The sequence below is a fragment of the Meles meles genome, chromosome 9, assembly GCF_922984935.1.
Source record: "Meles meles chromosome 9, mMelMel3.1 paternal haplotype, whole genome shotgun sequence".
Taxonomy (NCBI): Eukaryota; Metazoa; Chordata; class Mammalia; order Carnivora; family Mustelidae; genus Meles; species Meles meles.
This window is the reverse complement of record NC_060074.1, coordinates 99,497,891-99,517,252: the sequence shown is the minus strand read 5'-3', so window position 1 is coordinate 99,517,252 and position 19,362 is coordinate 99,497,891. Positions and strand designations below refer to the sequence as shown.

The 19,362-nt window shown below is 35.1% G+C and overlaps 1 protein-coding gene across 1 annotated transcript in view; it reads right to left on the bottom strand.

The window, feature by feature from the left end:
- The window catches only part of ACTR3 (actin related protein 3), a 60,545-nt gene that overhangs the window by 2,189 nt on the left and 38,994 nt on the right, over positions 1-19,362 (bottom strand). Inside the window, exons 7-10 of the mRNA XM_046019101.1 lie at positions 15,945-16,088; positions 13,846-14,019; positions 4,200-4,292; positions 3,873-3,998 (exon numbers count right to left, since the gene is read on the bottom strand). Of these exons, the coding sequence (XP_045875057.1) occupies positions 3,873-3,998; positions 4,200-4,292; positions 13,846-14,019; positions 15,945-16,088 (537 nt within the window). The remainder of the gene's footprint in view (positions 1-3,872; positions 3,999-4,199; positions 4,293-13,845; positions 14,020-15,944; positions 16,089-19,362) is intronic.

Below are 19,362 nucleotides of genomic sequence, written 5' to 3'. Positions count from 1 at the left end.
AGTAAATTCAAGTAACAATTTCTGTATCATTTAACCGTAAATGTATAACACAAAACTGTGTACTCAAATAAAACTTCAGAAGAAGCAGGACACATATAAAGCAAAATAGAATACAACAGAAACAAATTAAGCTAATTTTATAGCCACACTGAAGTGGGGAAAGAGACTAACCCAAGTAACTTATGAACACAGGATTATGACTAGCCCTCTGTCTTAAGATAAAAACGAAGTAGGGTGACTGGGTGGCACTGTGGGTTAAGCCTCTGACTCTTGGGTTTTAGCTAAGGTCATGATCTCAGGGTCAAGAGACCTAGCCCTGCCTTGGCCGGCAGGCTTAGCACAGAGTCTGCTAAGGACTCTCCCTCCCTCTTCCTATCTTTTGGTTTAAAAAGATAAAAATGAGGTAAATATTGAACTCCAGTTAGTATATTTATCACTGTGGTATGGATTAATAATTCTAAAAACACTATAATATGTATTACAGTTTGAGCAAAAACATAAATATATTGTAGATAATGGAAGCCAAATTTCTGTCAGAGAACAGCATTACAAATAAGGAAAAGTGGAAGGCTACAATGAACTTCTGGTATTCTGGAGCTAGCAGTATCACTATGAATTAAGTTTTTCATTTATATAAATATAAAACTGGATACAGATAAGTGTGTATAAGCATGTGCACAAATACCTCCCAGTTCTGACTCCCAAGAAGGCCTAAGGCAGTGACCCTCAGTAACAATGAGTATTTGGTTCCCTTTTCTTTTTTTTTTAAAGATTTATTTATTTGTCAGAAAGAGAAAGAGAGAGAGCACAAACAGGAGGAGTGGCAGGAAGAGGGAGGAGCAGGCTCCCTGGTGAGCAAGCAGCCCAATGCAGGGCTCCATCCCAGGACACTGAGATCATGACCTGAGCTGAAGGCAGACACAACCGACTGAGCCACCTAGGCATCCCCAAAATGTGTTTCCTAAATAGCATTCTCCACTAAAAGGAACAAGGGTGTCTCCAGAAAGGAAAAAAAAAAAAAAGGCTGACTCCAATATTGGAGAACAGAAAGTACAAGATGAATCTGAACTGTTCTGCTGTGTCAAGGAGTAGCAAAGAGCCTAAAGAATACTAGGGCCACATCAAAAGGACAAAAAGCTATCTTTAATGGCTCCCACTAGCCAAATCTGAGAAAATTTGAGCATCAAAATTAAAGATATTAATAGTATTGATGTGTTAGTATTTTATTGCAATGATATCAGTGATACAGCCTGAAGAAAAATATGAGAAATCAGGTTTTTATAGAGGTATTACTGAATGAATGAATGAATGAGAAGGGAAAACTCTTCCTTACAGTAAAATGAGGCTAAAAACCATAGAAGAATTAACGGAATTTGCACAATACCAGTTGGCAACTACCACATAGTGGTAACTATTTTAGAAAAGAGAAATGGTGTTAAAACCAGTGGCTCAAAGTCTGATAAGAAACATGATAGCTACATAGTCTGAAAGTATCTTCCCATAGTATTCTTATTACACATAAAGAAAAAATTATAACTTTATAGAGAAACCCAGCAGACACAACTTTAACCAACTGATCAAAATTAACATCTGGGACAAATTACACCATGTGTCTAGTGATACAACAAACTAAAAAAGGATACAACATCATTTCTGTGGTATTACTGCCAAAAGTACATAATCTGAACCTAACTAATCATGAGGAAATACCAGACAATCCCAAATTGAGAAACATTCTGTAAAATATATGGCCTCTATTCTTAAAAAAAAAAAGTTAAGGTTGAATAAGAAAGACAAAAACAGGGTTTGTGGGTGGCTCAGTCAGTGTGGAGTCTGCTTCAGATTCTTTCTCCCTCTCCCTCTCCCTCAAACCCTCTCCACTCAAGAGCACTTATGCACACACTCTCCCTTGCTCTCTACAATGAATAAATAAATGGAAGAAAGAAAGGAAGGAAGGAAGAATGAATGAATATAAAAGAAGACTGAGTACTTACTCCAGATTGAAGGGACATGATAACGAATTAATGAATTGAAATATGCAATCCTAAGATTGGATTCTAGACCAAAAAAAGGTATGTATTTTTTCTCCCTTTTGCTATAAAGGACAATAATGGAAGAAGTGGTGAAACGTAAATCAGGCCTATAACTAGATTTTTTATTTTATCAGGTTAGTTTTGTGACACTTGCAATGTCCTGTTTTGGGACATACACACTTAAGTATTTAGAGGTGATTGGGACATTATACTTCCAATTCATGTTCAAATAGTTCAGAAAAAATATTTGCACATATAGGTATGTGTGTATATTTGTGTATGTAGGTATCTTTGTAGATAAAGAATAAAGCAAATATAAAATGCTAACATTTGGAGAATCTAGGTGAATGATACACAGAAATTCCTATTAGGTTTATACGTTTTCTGTAAGTATGAAATTATTTCAAAATAAAAAGTTTAAAAATACATGTCATAAAAAATGGCATTTTTTTTTGGTTAAGAAAAGCTATTTAGTTGTTATTAAAAATTACAAATTGAAAGGCAATAAAGTCAGACCTAGATGTAGATATATAAAAATGTGATGAAAATCCATAAAAATAAAAAGTAAAATAAAAAAGGCAGAGTCCTCCAGTAAACTGGATTTCTCCTTTATCATTAATGTCAGTATAGTGCTAATATCACTGAGGGGGAAAAAAAGTCCTCATTTCTTATTCTGAAATGTACAAAAAGCCTAAAAATGTTAAATTTTTACCTTACTAAAATACTATACTAATAAACGGCATTTGCGTCATTTATCTATAATGAGCCATTACAAATTAAACTACTATGAAACAAACTTTTTTTACTGTGCTCCAAGGCTAAGTTTAAGATAATCAAAATTTAGGCACTGAAAACAGTCAGCTGTCATGAAATTTCTAAACAAGCAGCAAACCCTAGAGGATTATGTTTTACTTTTAAATAATTTTGAATGACTAGTAGTCTCAGATGAAGCCCTAATTCTTGGTAATTTTCCAAGCTGAATAAAGCTTGTTTTTATTTAGCAATGTATCCTCTAAGTCAATATTTTGTTCAGTATTCTACACTGAACGAGGATAAAACACAATATTTACTGAAAAACTGTCTCATAAATATAGAAAGCAAGCATCTGAGAATTTAAATTCATTTTGATTTTGACAGCAAACCCAACGTCCAAGACATTGTAAAAGAAGTTATTTCTGCTAAACCACCAACTGGATTTCACACTATGAGGCTGCTGTGGGAAAGTTAGAATGAGTCTGTGCAAGCAGGATAAACCTCACAACATCAGCTTCTCTACCAACTAGGCTTTGTTGTACTGCTATAGTACTCTTTAAAATTGTGTGGGTCCTTATGGAGTATTCCTAAAATGCAAGGAATTCTTCTCTATGTAAGTTATCCATGAGATATGTATGAAATACTGTCACTCACACAGGCTAAGAATATTTTCCAGAAATGCTGATACTATCCTAGAGGAATCAAATGACCAATCAAGGACATGATATTCTTGAACGATTCCATGTATGTAAATCCTTTAAAACTATATGTTTTTCTGAATACATGCACAGTTAAAAACATGACCTGGGTAACCTAAACTCATGATAGCAACTACCCTCGGGAGGAAAAAGAAAGGATGGAAACCCAACAGAGAAAGGAAAAGGTCTAAGGAAGGTAAGATACTCTTTTTGCAATATTTTATTTCTTAAAATAAGATCTCAATATGATTAACCACTTTCCATTAGAAAACCTGACAGAAATCCTCTTATTTCCCTAAATAAAAGTAGAAGTTAGCAGACATTTCCCATCCCCATTACAATTATCAAGGCACCCTCAACCCTCCCACCAATATCTGAAAAAACCAACCTTCAATCTGCCACCACTCAATTCCTCACTTAATTTCAGCCTGGCATCTACAGTTCTTTTCAAATCTCTTTGCAAGCGACGTCCAAAGTCCCTGAACATGGTTGAACCTCCAGAGAGGACAATATTCTATATCATTGGAGAAAAATAAATAAGTACGATTTTTATTTAGAAAGAAAAAGAAAAAATTTTAAGACATATGAAACAGTACTAAAATCCTATCATAGGCTTTTGAAGAGAGGATTTTTAAATTTAATATTCAACAATGGACAGAAAAATAAAGAAGTTTTTTAAAAGAAGACCTTGAACAATTTTGCTGTAAATACTGACCTTGTAGAGTGGACGTCTGACATCGATAGGGCAATTCTGAATTACTTCATCTACAACTTCTGAGATAGGTTGAGTAAAGTCTGGATTAGCAAACTGAAAAGTAAAGGTGGATATATGATAGAGATTAGATCTCTACTTAAATATCACAATAAAAATTTAAGAAAGTTTTCAGTAAAAAGAAAAAGGACTTTTTACAAACATAAATTTTGGTCTCTAACTCAAAATTAAAGACTCTGAAATCAGAGATTTCAGAAGAAATCAAATTATAGTAATGATGATATATACCATTTCATAATCATCAGAATAGCAAAAATGTAAAACCACACGTATACCATGAGCTGGTAAAAATCCGTAGGCATGCACATGAACCGCACTCTGAAAATCTGAGCTGACCAGCACATTCATAGTTGAGGTCAAAAAAGGAAATGCCCAGTCTTCTCATTTCAGCTTTCACACTGTAAGTGTCCTTTTCATCATCTATTTAGTGCCAGTTTCCACATTTTTCTGGGTAATTTTGCTATTTAAAAGGGTCTCTGGGGCACGCGGGTGGCTCAGTCGATTTGGGGGTCTGCCTCTGGCTTAGGTCATGATCCGAGGGTCCTGGAATTGAGCCCTGAGTCGAGCTCCCTGCTCCACAAGGAATCTGCTTTCTCCTTCACCCTGCTCTTGTGCTCTCACTTTCTCTCTCTCTCTTAAATAAATAAAAAATCTAAAATAAATAAATAAAAGGTTCCCCAACCATAGTAGTGCCAAAGTGCTATCTACTATTCCTAAGCTTAAGGTTATGATATATGTCATGAAGAAAATACAGTTTTGGATAAGGTTCATTCAGGCATGAGTCACAGTTCTGCTGTTGGCCATGGGATCAAGGCTAATACATCAATGATATATACTAAATAGTGCATCTTTAAACAGAAACACAAATAACAGCTCTATGTTCAGCTGACAAAAGTGTTGTAACCTAAAGCTCTAAGAACCTAACCCTGTTTCCCCCTATGAGCAATGATTCAGTATTCACTAATTCAGTGTTCATAGCAACTTTTTGGAGTATCTACTGTGAATAATGAGAATAGACTGTATACTCACATGATGTTATAACAGTTAAACTATTTCCAACAGTTGACACTCAAAAAGGAAAACTCATTTTTTAAAAAGCTGACTTCAAAAAAACTTCAGGAATTCCATATATGTAAATCCTATAAAAATATGTTTTTCTGAATGTATGCACAGTTAAACACATGAACTGGATATACACTAAATTTATAATAGCAACTGCCCTCCGGAGGAAAAAGAAAGGATGGGAACCAAATACAGAAAGAAAAACGTCTGAGGAAGGTAAGATACTCTTTTAGTAATATTTTACTTCTTAAAATCTCAATATGGTAAATATTAAAATATTAATGCGTATTTATTTGGAATGGAAGGTACATGTATTACACAAAACTTTTTAGAATTCTTTAACAGACTGGATAAGGTGTGAGGTAGAAAGCAATTTGACAACTTCAATTATTATGGAAATAGAATGAGGTTAAAAATAATAATTTTTTAAAAAGTGTTTATATATATAACAAACAGACTCATCAGATAAAGTACCCAAATTCCATAAAGAATTTAACAAACTCAACACCCAAAGAACAAATAATCCAATCAAGAAATGGACAGAAGACATGAACAGGCATTTCTGCAAAGACATCCAAATGGCCAACAGACACATGAAAAAGTGCTCAACATCACTCGGCATCAGGGAAATACAAATCAAAACCACAGTGAGATACCACCTCACATCTGTCAGAATGGCTGAATGAACAAGTTGGGAAACGACAGATGTTGGCAAGGATGAGGAGAAAGGGGAACTTACAGTGTTGGTGGGAATGCATGCTGGTGCAGAAACTCTGGAAAACAGTACGGAGGTTCCTCAAAAAGCTGAAAATAGAGCTACCCTACAACCCAGCAATCGCACTACTGGGTATTTACACTAAAGATACAAATGTAGTGATCCAAAGGGGCATGTGCACCCCAGTGTTTACAGCAGCAATGTCCACAATAGCCAAACTATGGAAAGAACCTAGATGTCCATCAACAGATGAATGCAAAAAGAAGATGTGGTATATACATACACAATGGAATACTATGCAGCCATCAAAAAGGAAATCTTGCCATTTGCAACGATGTGGCTGGAACTAGAAGGTATTACGCTGAGTGAAATAAGTCAATCAGAGGAAGACAATTATCATATGCTCTCTCTGACATGAGGAATTTAAGAGGCAGGGCGGGGGGGTCATAGGGGGTAGAGAGGGAAAAAAATGAAACAAGATGGGACCGGGGAGGGGGACAAACCATAAGAGAATCTTAATCTCACAAAACAAACTGAGGGTTCCTGGGGAGCAGGGGGTAGGGATAGGGTGGCTGGGTTATGGACATTGGGGAGGGTATGCGCTATGGTAAGTGCTGTTAATTGTTTAAGACTGATGATTCACAGACCTGTACCCCTAAAGCAAATAATACATTATATGTTAATAATAAATAAATAAATAAAGCTTAGCAACAGAAAAAAACTTTTTTTATATACAACAAACAGGCCTTATAAAAGGAGAAATAAGATTAAGGAGGTCTTCCTTTCTTCCCTGTTATTTATTTTTATATGCATGCTTATGAGCCTCCAAAATCATATAGATAGAGAAATGTGGCTTAATCTGAACCTTGAGAACCCAACCTATAGACTATTTGTTCTGTCAGAAGTAGCCCACACTGTATTCTGTGGAAAAATAGGAGAACATAACTCAACTCAGCTGGCTCTGTATGCCATGTATAGACAAGCTTAGTTTACTGGCAGGGAATGGCTCAGTCCACAACTAACTAGAATGAGCAAAAGAACTGGAATCCTGAAAATTTTGTCATCTGCAGAAATTCTCTAGGTTCTGACTATAAAATTTCTAAGGAAACTAAGTTCTCAAAACATGCTTTTATGATCCCATAAAGATACCTCAACCTGAGACCTAATCCCCAAAATGTGGACAGAGGCCAATTTGATAGAAAATATGTTCCAGGATATCTTAATAATAATATCAACTTATTAATACAGAACTTACAAATTCTCTACATTATCTTTATTAGCTATATTCCTTCAATATCTATCTAAACAACACACACACACACACACACACACACACACACACACACACACACACACACCCTCACAGAGGAACACATGTGCTCAAGAGATTAACCCTCCCATAATTCCTTCCTTAACCTTTAAGAAAGTTATCTGCTGTAACAAAAGCAAGTAAGACAGGAATAGAGTAATTGATTTCCTGTGCTAGGCCCTTCTCATAGCAATTTTTAATCAAGAACATACAAAAGAAAGAATTTATACATTCTTTAAATATTCACATATTCTGGATCTATACACAGATATTTTGATTTAGAAAGACATGAAGTCTGATTTGAATACGTCTTCACAAAAAGCTCGTGGACTATTATGCTATACAGAATCCTGGATGAGAATAAGAATAATAATATGCAATAAAGCAGCAAACATGGATACTCAGTAAATAAACAAAGGAAAAGAGTAAGAATTAACAATAAATTGCTGTAGGTTACTTAATACTTGACTATGCTCAATGTAGGGTCTCCATTAAGACTATTTTTAGGCCTTTTGTTTTCATTTTCAGCAAAAGGGTTAGTCTTGCCTCTAAATGCTAAATGCTCTCTGATCAGGTCTTAATACTACTGTAAGTGGCTATCAAAGGAGGAGTATCTTTTCTCTTTTCTGGAAAATTTATAGAGAATACACCCAAGCAAACAAAACAGTCCAAATAGCTTTGTCAAAAAAACTTAAATTTCCTTCAGAGGAAAAAAAAAAAAAAATCAGAGTGCCAAGTCAAGCCTGTTCCTTCTAAAAACAGTTCTTTCGGGGCACCTGGGTGGCTCAGTGGGTTAAGCCGCTGCCTTCGGCTCAGGTCATGATCTCAGGGTCCTGGGATCAAGTCCCACATCAGGCTCTCTGTTCAGCGGGGAGCCTGCTTCCCTCTCTCTCTTTCTCTCTCTTTGCCTGCCTCTCTACTTGTGATCTCTCTGTCAAATAAATAAAATCTTTAAAAAAAAATAAATAAAACAGTTCTTTCAAGCATCTGTGATGAATTTAGCTACTCAAAAAATAAATATCCTTACTCTTTCATAGAGTTTATGTTCAGTGTCCAAGTTTAGATACCTACACTTTCATCTAGACAAACAAAAAACAGAGTGAATATTTCAAATGACAGAGGAACTCTGACACAGAAATATCCAGAACTACAAAAGACAGAATCTTAAAATTCGCTTGGGAAGTGACACAGTTCATAGGATAGGAAAAAAAAAAAAAAAAAAAAAGGCTATTGTGGAAAAACATGGAAAAACTAAGCACACATATCTCAACTTGTTATCCCTACTAAAAGTACCAAAAAAGAATTTTTTTTTCTTTTTTTTTTTTAAGGAATAATCCCAAATGTATGGAGAGAACAGAACAAGAAGAAACAGCAACAAAATCTGGCAAACTGGAATCTGGAAAGCAGATGGACAAGACAGGCACTCCCTCCAAAACATTTAGTAAGTCATCAGTTAGGAAAGCCAAGAATAAGACTGTTTTCTATTACCACCCCACCCCCTAGCCAGAACTGGTTGTACCTGTCAGCACTGAAAGTGAGGTAGAAGGACAGGAAGGAACACTGGTTGAAAGTCTCTGTGGAAAAGCAATTAAGTCACAAACCCCAACCAAGTAAGTCTATGAAATGCCTCCTCATCCAAGGAGAAAGGTGACTTACCTATTCTCTAAAGGGGATAAATTAGAGCCCCAGGACTCTTATAAATGGCTGAAAAGAATGAAAGCTGGGGGCTTTTAAGTGAATGTATGCAGCCCACTGCTGACACATAATGGCTGACCCTCTTCCCATTTGGCTGCCAACCTCTACCCTCCAGGCAGCAATCTTCCTAGGACTATCTGAAATGATCTAAGGAAACATACATAGGGCATTCCCCCAAAGAAAAGGACATAGTCTACAAGCCCTATCCACAAAGCTCAGATTTCCAATCAGATTTTTAGTGTTCCCTTCTTAAATGAGTGGCCTTCAAAAACCTCTAGCATGAAAAATACAGGAATCAAAACAAAGAAAACAAAGAGAAAAAGCAACCTGGAGAAAAAGACTAGGCAGAAAGAAGAAAACTTAAAAAAACCTAGACTAATATCCTCAGAGAGCCAGAAGATATACAAACATGAAACAAGAACAGAGCAGCATAAAAAAGGAATATTCAAGAGCAGATGTAGGGGAGGCCTTGAAAATTAGGTATGTTATCAGAAATAAATTCAGTTGAAGGTTCAGAAGATAAAACTGAATAACCTAGAGAGTGGAACAAAAAGTAAAACTAGAAGAGAAAAAGAGAGTACATCAGAATGTTAGGGGAACAAAGGGACAATATACAAGTATCTGGAAAGAAAAAAAGCAGGCCCTATAAAAGGTTTAGGAATCAGAACTACCTTTTACTTCAAGTTATAACAGGAAGCAACTGAGCTGAGGCTTCAAAATGCTAAGGAAAAATGATTTACAATCTAGAATTCTATACCCAAATTATCAGCCAAGCATAAAGATAAAATGAGTACATTTTCAAACATACAAGATCCTGAAATTTTCATCCTTCATGTGCCTTTTATATCAGGAATCGCAAATGGAAATGATTTCCACCAAAATAAAGAAAGATAAAGATATGGGATAGAGGGAAGAGGGATTTAAGTGAAAGGCAAAAGAAATCTCCACAACAATGGTGAAGGAAGATGACAACTCTTTACCAGGTACAGAAGAAAACAGGTTCTGATTGGGATGTAATGCATGCTCTGAAAAATTAAATTAATTATAAAACCCTATGCATCTGAATATCCTGAGAAGACAGTTTTAAAACTGGTAGGTAGAATTCAGAGGTGAATTAAGGATCATTATTTTAAAACTAAGCAAACAAGTTACTATTTCCCATGGAAAACAAAATATAGGACAGAAAAATATTTCATGGTAAACTACATAACTCAGATTTGATCAGAATTTGTGTTCACAAGATCTGATTAAAATTTGTGTTCACAAAAATGTAAGCACTGAATTTTTACCTAACTAAAATCACAATGTAATTACTGGGACAAAAAGGTATGGAAAGGTACTGCTTGTCATGGCAAAAAAAGAAAGGGAGAAAAGGCAATCCTCTTCCTCCATAGCTGGAAACTGATAGAAAATGCCTAAAACTGAAAAATGCAACCAAAGCAATTTGTAGCAATGGAGGCAATCACCAAAACAATCAACTAAAAAAGGTTGAAGTGCTTGCCTCTAGGAAAAAAAATAGAGAAGTATGCTGCAGGACACTCCTAGTTATTGTTAGAAGTTCAATAATCAGGACTTTTAAACAATGTGCATATGCATAACTGGTTTTAAAGAACTCAGAAGAAGAGAAAAATACGGATTTCTACAGAAGAAATTATTTACAAAGAAAAAATGCTATAGAGAGTAAAAGATGTCTCAAAGTTTTAAAAAACTTAATAAAGAAAACTCAGCTTATCAAATGATAAAGATTAAATTAAAGGAAAAATATTACATATAAAACATTAGCAGCAAGGTAAACTGACATCCTGACATCCCTTTCCTAAGCAGCACAACACAACCAAAACCACAGTTTATTTAGGTATCTAATATGTCAAAGATTAAGACTGTCAGGACCTTGCTGAGGATGCAAGTATTCCGCTCAAATGCTTCTTCCTTTAAAATCCAAGATATCTCTTACCTCCCACACTATTATCTATCTTGTGACGATCCTATTCATCTAGGACTTTGGTTCTGGATCTTCTGCAATTCTCTAATTCCTGTCCTCCACATGGAGGTTTAGTATGTCTCTCCAATATTTCAACTTCAACTGATATTCCTTAACCTGTGACCTTTAATATGTTCAACTTCAGCAGTTCACAATATACATGACCCCAAAAGAAAATGTGACCTGACTGCCAGATACGTGGTTACCTTTTGATCTTCTTAAATCACTACTAACAAGACAGAAGAAAATTACAAGAAAGGATAAATGCCCAAGGATGAAAGGAGAAGGTGAGTAAACATGAATAAAATACTTCAATCCTGTTTGGAAGACAAAAAAGGAATGTTACATCCTAAGTGCCTCCAGAGGGCATACTGCTAAGAAGTCAATCCATTCACCCTGCAGAACCTTCGAAGTCCCCAAAATTCAAAGGATAAGGAACTACAAAGAAAAAAGTAAAACAAGGTTTTAAAAAAACTGTTAAATTTCTCTATATAGAAATAGACCCCCAAGATCCCTTCAGATTACAGTTAATTATACAACCTCAATGAATAAATGAAATAAATGAACAGAGAGAAAATGACACAAATGAAGAAATGAGGTAAAAATTTAGGAGAAGCTCAATTTAAGAGAAAAAATTTACATTACAATTTTGCCTCAAAAGCAAAAAATATTAACAGGCATAATAATATTTATATACTGTAAAACTACTGATTTATCTAATAACTATAACATAACATACAGACACGCTGAAGGAAGAGGGTCTAAGGAAATATCAACTAACCTAAAAGGAAGCTGGTAGATAAATTACTTATGTTGCTATGTCAAGAAATAAGAGGACAAATATTTGGAGATGTGAGGTAATTGCCAAGAGTGCGGGCTAATGAGAGCTAGTGAATGGTCTGCGGAACACAAAAAGAGTGAGAGTAGGGGTGGAGGATGAGGAGCTGCTATTTTCATTTAAGCCTGTCAGTGTTCTTGTAAAACTTTTAAAACTATGTACATATGTCCTTTTATGAATTTTTAAAGACTGCAAAGAAAACATGCTGTCTAAAGCCTTAAAACACCCATATACTTGTCTGACCACAATGCCTTATCCCAGGTGCTCGCTCACTCCTTTGCTCCCAATTTACAGCTATATGCCAATTCATCATGATCTCCGATCCCTGCCCATATCTCCTTCGCATCCAGCTGTTCAAGTTACATATATGGGAATCACAGATTTTTCATATTTACTCCCCTCACATCTAAGTAATCAGTAAGTCATGTTGATTCTATTGCTTTTTTTTACCTCTTTCTCAATCTTACTGGCCTGATATTACTTATCCTTCATCTGGAAAACTGCAATAAACTTACCTGTTTCCAATACAATTCACACCCCTGTTTCAAATCCATCCAAACTAGTGCTGTCAGAGTGATCTTTCTAGTCTGTGTCATATGCACTAAAGATCTCTGCACAGAATCCAGAACTCCTTTCTATACCATATTAGTCCCTCATAAACACCCATCTGGGTCCATCTCCTACCAATCCCTACCTTTATAATTTTATTACCTATTAATCTCCTATCCCAAACTTCTACCCAACCTATCTCTTCTGCCAGAAAGATACTTCCCTAACATACCTGCCTGACAAATATGTACTCACCCTTGAAGTCTCAGTTCATAAGAAGCTTCCTTCGTTCTCCCAAGCAGACTTAGATGTTCTTTGTTCCTATGCCCTCCCCAAATCCATGCCTTTATTGAAACAACTATGCCTGTTTAGATATTCATCTCCCTTACTCTCTGAGCTCAGTTAAGAGCAACAAAAATACTTTTTCATCTTTAAATATTCCATACTTGAACTGAGACCATGAAAATTATATTCACTATTTGCTAAGTGAATAAACAGTATTTTTTTTTTTTAAAGATATTTGATAGACAGAGATTACAAGTAGTCAGAGAGGCAGGCAAGGAGAAAGGAGGAAGCAGGCTCCCCTCTGAGCAGAGAGCCCGATGTGGGGCTCAATCCCAGGAGCCTGAGACCATGACCTGAGCTGAAGGCAGAGGCTTTAACCCACTGAGCCATCCAGGCGCCCCGTGAATAAACAATATTAAAAAATAACTTTTTAATGCCAAGTAAGCACAGTACGCATTTAATGTAATTCTATTAATAATAATAGAATTTCTTCTATTAAGTTACTGGAAGAATTTTTCATATTAAAAACACACCTTTTGGGGCGCCTGGGTGGCTCAGTAGGTTAAAGCCTCTGCCTTCGGCTCAGGTCATGATCTCAGGGTCCTGGGATCGAGCTCCGCATCGGGCTTCTCTGCTCAGCAGGGAGCCTGCTTCTTCCCTCTTTCTCTCTGCCTGCCTCTCTGCCTACTTGTGATATCTCTCTCTATCAAATAAATAAAATATTAAAAAAAAAACACTTTTTATTTACTTAATAAAACCTCCATGTTTCTAACATTTCATAGAGACAGAAAACTATTTTGCTAATAAATATTTTGTTATGATAGTCAACTAACGGTTCTTGGTTTAACGGTTATTTTATATAGGGCACTAGTAGTTCTAGAACTTTTCCAAAATACTTTATTTAAATAGTCATAAATTTTAAGGGCTCCCCTCTTTCCATGATCCCACATAAGCCACAAATATTAAAAAGACAAGTTTTAGTTTTCTAAATATACAAAAAATAATAACTTGTTTAGCCTATTTCAACATAGGAAACTATTCCTCTTGAAAATAACTCACAATAGCATTTTAGCATACAAAAGAAAAGTTCCTGAGATTAACTCTTCCCTGAATTTCTCAAAACAATCCCATCGAAGAAGAAAAAAAAAAACTTACCTCTGGATGAAAAAAGATTTCAGGTCCCAAGAATCTCTCATAACCAACATCAATAGAAAACTCTTTCTTTGAGATAGCATTGATTCCAGTATATTGCTTAATCCACTTTGATCCATCTGTGTCATACTTGTTAAATTCTTTTACTAAATCTGGGCAGACATAACTATAGCGTTCCTAGGAAAACAAAGAAATGGGTCATTATTTCCTCATCTTAGGAACAGTAGACAAGGATGACATATTTTTGGCAAACCAGAATCAAATGAACAAGTATCTTTGGAAAATAAAATTAAGAAATTAAGCTGAAGATAATTTCATGTTAGGACATTAGTTTATGTTTAGTACAAATAAATAACTCATCTCTCATTTCCTATACATAATTCCTAGCTTCATACATATTGAATAAGTCTTGATCAACTGAAGAGACAACCTCTACTATCTCAAGGTTATTTTATGAAAACATTCATTATTGTCTTTCAACATTTTATGCAGTTCCAATAATTAATGGAGTCTGCCTTATGAAGAGGAGAAAACATAAAATAAATACAGAACCAGAAAATAAATAATAGTTGATATAACCCACAAATTAATATAGACCTTTAATCCTTAATACCTTCCTGGAACAAAACTGAATATGATCTAAGTAAATAAGCAAAAGAAAAAAGGCTAAAAATAAAAACTATTCTTTTTTAATGTATCACATACAATGCCAAATTGTTGCATATCTGGTTATAAGTCCTAAGTAAAAGTTTTCATCAAAAATGCAATTCAAAAATGTTATGGGTTATAACATTCTATTTGCAATTTATGGACTCCTGAATCCACTTTTTTTTTTTTTTTAAAAGAAAAACACACACTTCACATATTTTTGTACATGAAGAATTCTAATCCACTATAGATGCAAATACTATTACTAATAATATAAAGACATATAAGGGAGGAATATGGAAAACAAAGAACAATTTGATGTTATTGTAGGTCTTCTTTTTCCAACATCAGAAGTAGGAATTACATGCAAATGATAATTCTTAAAATACATTCAGACTGAGCATCAATATTGTCTAAAACAGATTTTAATCCTTGGTGCTTTTGTTATTTTTTTAAACCCCAAAGGCTTCCCAAAGATGCTAAAGCAGTATTCATGTTAATTTTTTACATATTTAATTTTGATGCCATCCTTTGGGTTAGTTTTGGCAGCCATTTCATAATTCCTTTACTACTAGGAAGCAGTAAATTCCTTAAAGTTATTTTGGCTGGGGGATTTTTGCTTTCACATACCGAAAACCTATGAGAAACCCACTAAAATTTTTGTAGGTATGTTGGCAAATGATAAATTTAAAGAGTGATAAGTATTTTGACAGTTTACATAAAAGCACTGATCTAACAAAGACTTATATAACATACAAATTATTAAAACACCTTAAATAGTCTTCTCATTTTTCTTTTATTTGCCGTATCACGTGAGCCAAACACCACCTCTATTCTAGTGAAATGAAACAATTACATCAAAAAAAATTTTTCAACAGAAAATTGTTAGGATTAAAATAAAGAATTCAGGGGCACCAGGGTGGTTCAGTGGGTTAAAGTCTCTGCTTTCAACTTGGGTCATGATCCCAGGGTCCTGGGATCAAGCCCCACATCGGGGGCTCTGCTCCGCGGGAAGCCTGCTTCCTCCTCTCTCTGCCTGCCTCTCTGCCTACTTGTGATCTTTGTCTGTCAAATAAATAAATAAAATCTTAAAAAAAAAAAAAACAAAAAATAAAAAATTCAGTGAAAAAAACTGAGATACAAGAACTATGAAATGAACTAATTATTCTTACTATGGGGAATAATCACAAAAATGTATGCTTGAACACACAAATGTTCTTGACTCAAACGTGAAATGTGGAGACAACAAGGCACGGAGTTGATCGTCCTGCAAAATCTCCTTACAAGAAATAAAGAGAAAACATATATGTAATTAAGGGTAATAATTTATAATTGGCTAAGTAAAAAGGTTTTTTCTTTTAAAGTACTGCTCTTCACCGGAGAGTTTTCATGTTAATATTGTAAATTTGATTTTAATTTCTAGTTGAATTATACTCTGATCATTACTTGTTTACCTTTACTGCCTTAGCAGTTTCCAAGGATTGCTCTGGAGGGATTCCTACTTCTCGGTCTCTCAACAACTGCTGAATAAAATATGTTATATCTCGTCCTGCGATTGGAATGTGCTTAATACAGCTGCCAATCACATACCCTTCAGCCTATATGGGGGGGGAAAAAGTGGCAAATTTACTTTCAGTGATTTCAAAATTAAAATAACCTAAATAATCATCAAAGATCAATTTCTCAAGTTAGTGTGTTTATATACCCAAGTACTGCTTTATCCCAGGAGAGTTCTTCTAGTCTTTATTCTTCAACCGTATTCCTCACAATACTGTATAATTTATAATACTGTACAGATATTATGAACAAGAATGGCCAGCAACTTAGATTTTTCTTTTACTGGTAAGAGTTTATAACTAAGACTGAAATGGCTTAACAACACAGAAATGACAAATTTCAGAAGTTTAAATGTTTTGATAGCAGACCAGATAGGAAATTATCTTAAAATCTTTTATAATTTCAGTAAACAATTTAGATAGCATTGTAGGAAATCTGATCATTAATCCACAAACTCATTTTTCCTAATGAAACAGGTACCAATTTCACAAGGCAGAGGCATTCTATGCATTATTATAATGCCAAATAATTAAATTCTACACACTCATAAATTAACAGATATGAGTCAGAAGTACAAAAAATAATGTAACAAAATTAAATTTCATTAACAGAGAATATCATCTGGCCATGACAGAGTATTAGGGATTGGATTTAACCTCTCACCTTAAAGGGGAAAAAAAAAGGACAAATTAAATGAAATAAATGTTTTCCGACACTAAACAGGCAGAATAGGGCAGTGTTCCCAATGAGAAGGGAAAGCAAACAAGGTGAGTACTATAAACATCCCATCTCACTGCCTAGGAAGAGTTTCTAGGCAGCAATAATGGGAGGAAGAACCCAAGCAGAGTAAGAAAGTCTCATTAAGTTTAGGATACAAAATTTAGATTTCAGGGAAGTCTACTGCTACAGCTTACATGTCAAACTACCAAAGCTGAAATAGCTACAGTTACACAGAGCTCTGAGATGTGAAAAGTAACACCTTAGCTGACTAGTAATCATCACATTCATGTTAGGAAACCATCAAGGCCAGAGAAAGAACCTCTGGAAAGCGGGAACAAAACAATCCTCAAAGTTTATTGTAGCTGAGAATAGTTTACATTCCCATTAGCCACTGTAACAAGACCTCAAACACAGGACACTGGAGTAAAATCCTCAGAAGAGTGCTTCAAGAGTGAGGACAAAGTAGGACCAGACAAAAGATTGTTCTGGACTTGCTCAATAATGTTTAAAAGGAACCCCTGAAAGAATCAAACTGATTCTTAGTAATATAACTGTATCCCAGGAAAAATACCTCAAAGTATCTTTAAAAGTCCCCAAATCCAGGACATAACAATGTGAACATACAGTACCCAATGAAAAATTATACCCAAGCAAGAAAGCTGGAAAATACAACCCCTGACTGGGGGAAAAAAAATCAAGAGAAAGAAACAGAAATATCAAAGATAATAGCATTCATAGAAAAAGACATTAAAACAACTACTATATATTCCTCATAATCAAGAATGGAATCATGAATGGAAACATGAATGAGAGAGAAAGAAAAGATATAAAAAGATCCAAAGAGAACTGCTATGGAGAAAAACAAAAAATCTAAAATTAAAAAATACCCTAAATTGATTATAGCAAACTAAACAATAAAGAAAAATGTGAACTTGAAGAGAAAGAACGAAATGCAAAATGACAGAGATAAAAAAAAAGATCAGGAAAAAAATGATCAGAGTGTCAGTAACCTGTAAGACAACTTTAAGTAGCCTAAGAGACACATAACTGGAATACCCAAAGATACAGAGGAAAAAAGGGATACGAAAAAATATGTCAAGAAATAAAGAACTTCTCAGGTATGATTAAAAAAAAAAAACAAAAAAAAAACTTGCAAATCTAGATTCAAGAAGCTCGACAAATCCAAACCCCAAGGAGAAGAAATGGGGGGGAGGGGATAACACATTTAGGTACATCACAATCTTGAAGGCAGCCAGACAAGTAATATCACAAAGAAACAAGCAAAGGATTGACAGCAGACTTATTTTCATAAACAATTTAAGCCAAAAGGCATTTGAACTACAATAGAACTACAATTAGAGCTACTATAACATACTGAAAGGAAAAAACTATCAGCCTAAAATTCTACGCCAAGTAAAAATCTTTCAAAAAAGGCAGGCAAAATACTTTTTCAAAGGATGTACGTAATGAAAGATTTCCTAATCAGCAGATAAGCACGGTAAAATATACTAAAGGCCAGGGGTGCCTGGATGGCTCAGCTGGTTGAACATTCAACTCTATTTCAACTCAGGTCATGGTCTCAGTGTTGTGGGATTGGCCCTGTAGGGATTCTCACCTTAGCGTGAGTCTGCTTGTCCCTCTTCTCTTTCTCTCCCCCCGCTTTGCCCCTCCCTCCTCCCTACCCCTACATGCACGCATGCTCTCTAAAATAAATAAACAAATCTTTAAAATAAAAAAAAAAATCAATGCTAAAGGCCATCATTCTGGAAGAAAGAAAATGATGTTAGATGGAAATCTGGACCTTCACAAAGGAAACAAGCACTGGAAATGCTAAGTCCGTAAATACAAAAGAAATTTATCTTTTTCAAATTCTCTTTTAAAGATGGCGATTTGGGGGTACCTGGGTGACTCAGTGGGTTAAGCCTCTGCCTTCAGCTTAGGTCATGATCTCAGGGTTCTGGGATCGAGTCCCATATCGGGCTCTCTGCTTGGCAGGGAGCCTGCTTCCCCCTCTCCCTGCCTGCCTCTCTGCCTACTTGTGATCTCTCTCTCTGTGTGTCAAATAAATAAATAAATCTTTTAAAAAAACAAAAAATAAATAATAATAATAATAAAGATGGTGATTTGTTCTCAGCTGATATGGCCTACCCCTTCCAAAATTCGTATGTTTGAAGTGTTATCTTTGGATACCTCAACAATGTGACTGCATTTGGAGATGGGAATGTTAAAGAGATAATTAAGTTAAAATGAGGTGATTAGAGTGGATCCTAATCTGATATGATTAATATTCTTAAAAGAAGAAATCAGGATACAGACACACAAGGAGACCATGTGCAAACAAATGGAGAAAATTGGGCCACCTAGAGAGAAGACAGAGAAGCCTCAGAAGAAATCAACCCTACCAATATCTTGATCTCTTTGTTGCCTCCATCTGTGGAAAAATTAATTTTCTATTGTTTAAGCCACTCAGTCTGAGGTACTTTGTTACAGCAGCCCTAACAAAATATACTACTTACAGTAAAACAAATTAATAATGTACTGTAAGTTTATAACATGAAGAAGTAAAATGAGTGACTATTATAGTGTAGAAGCGAA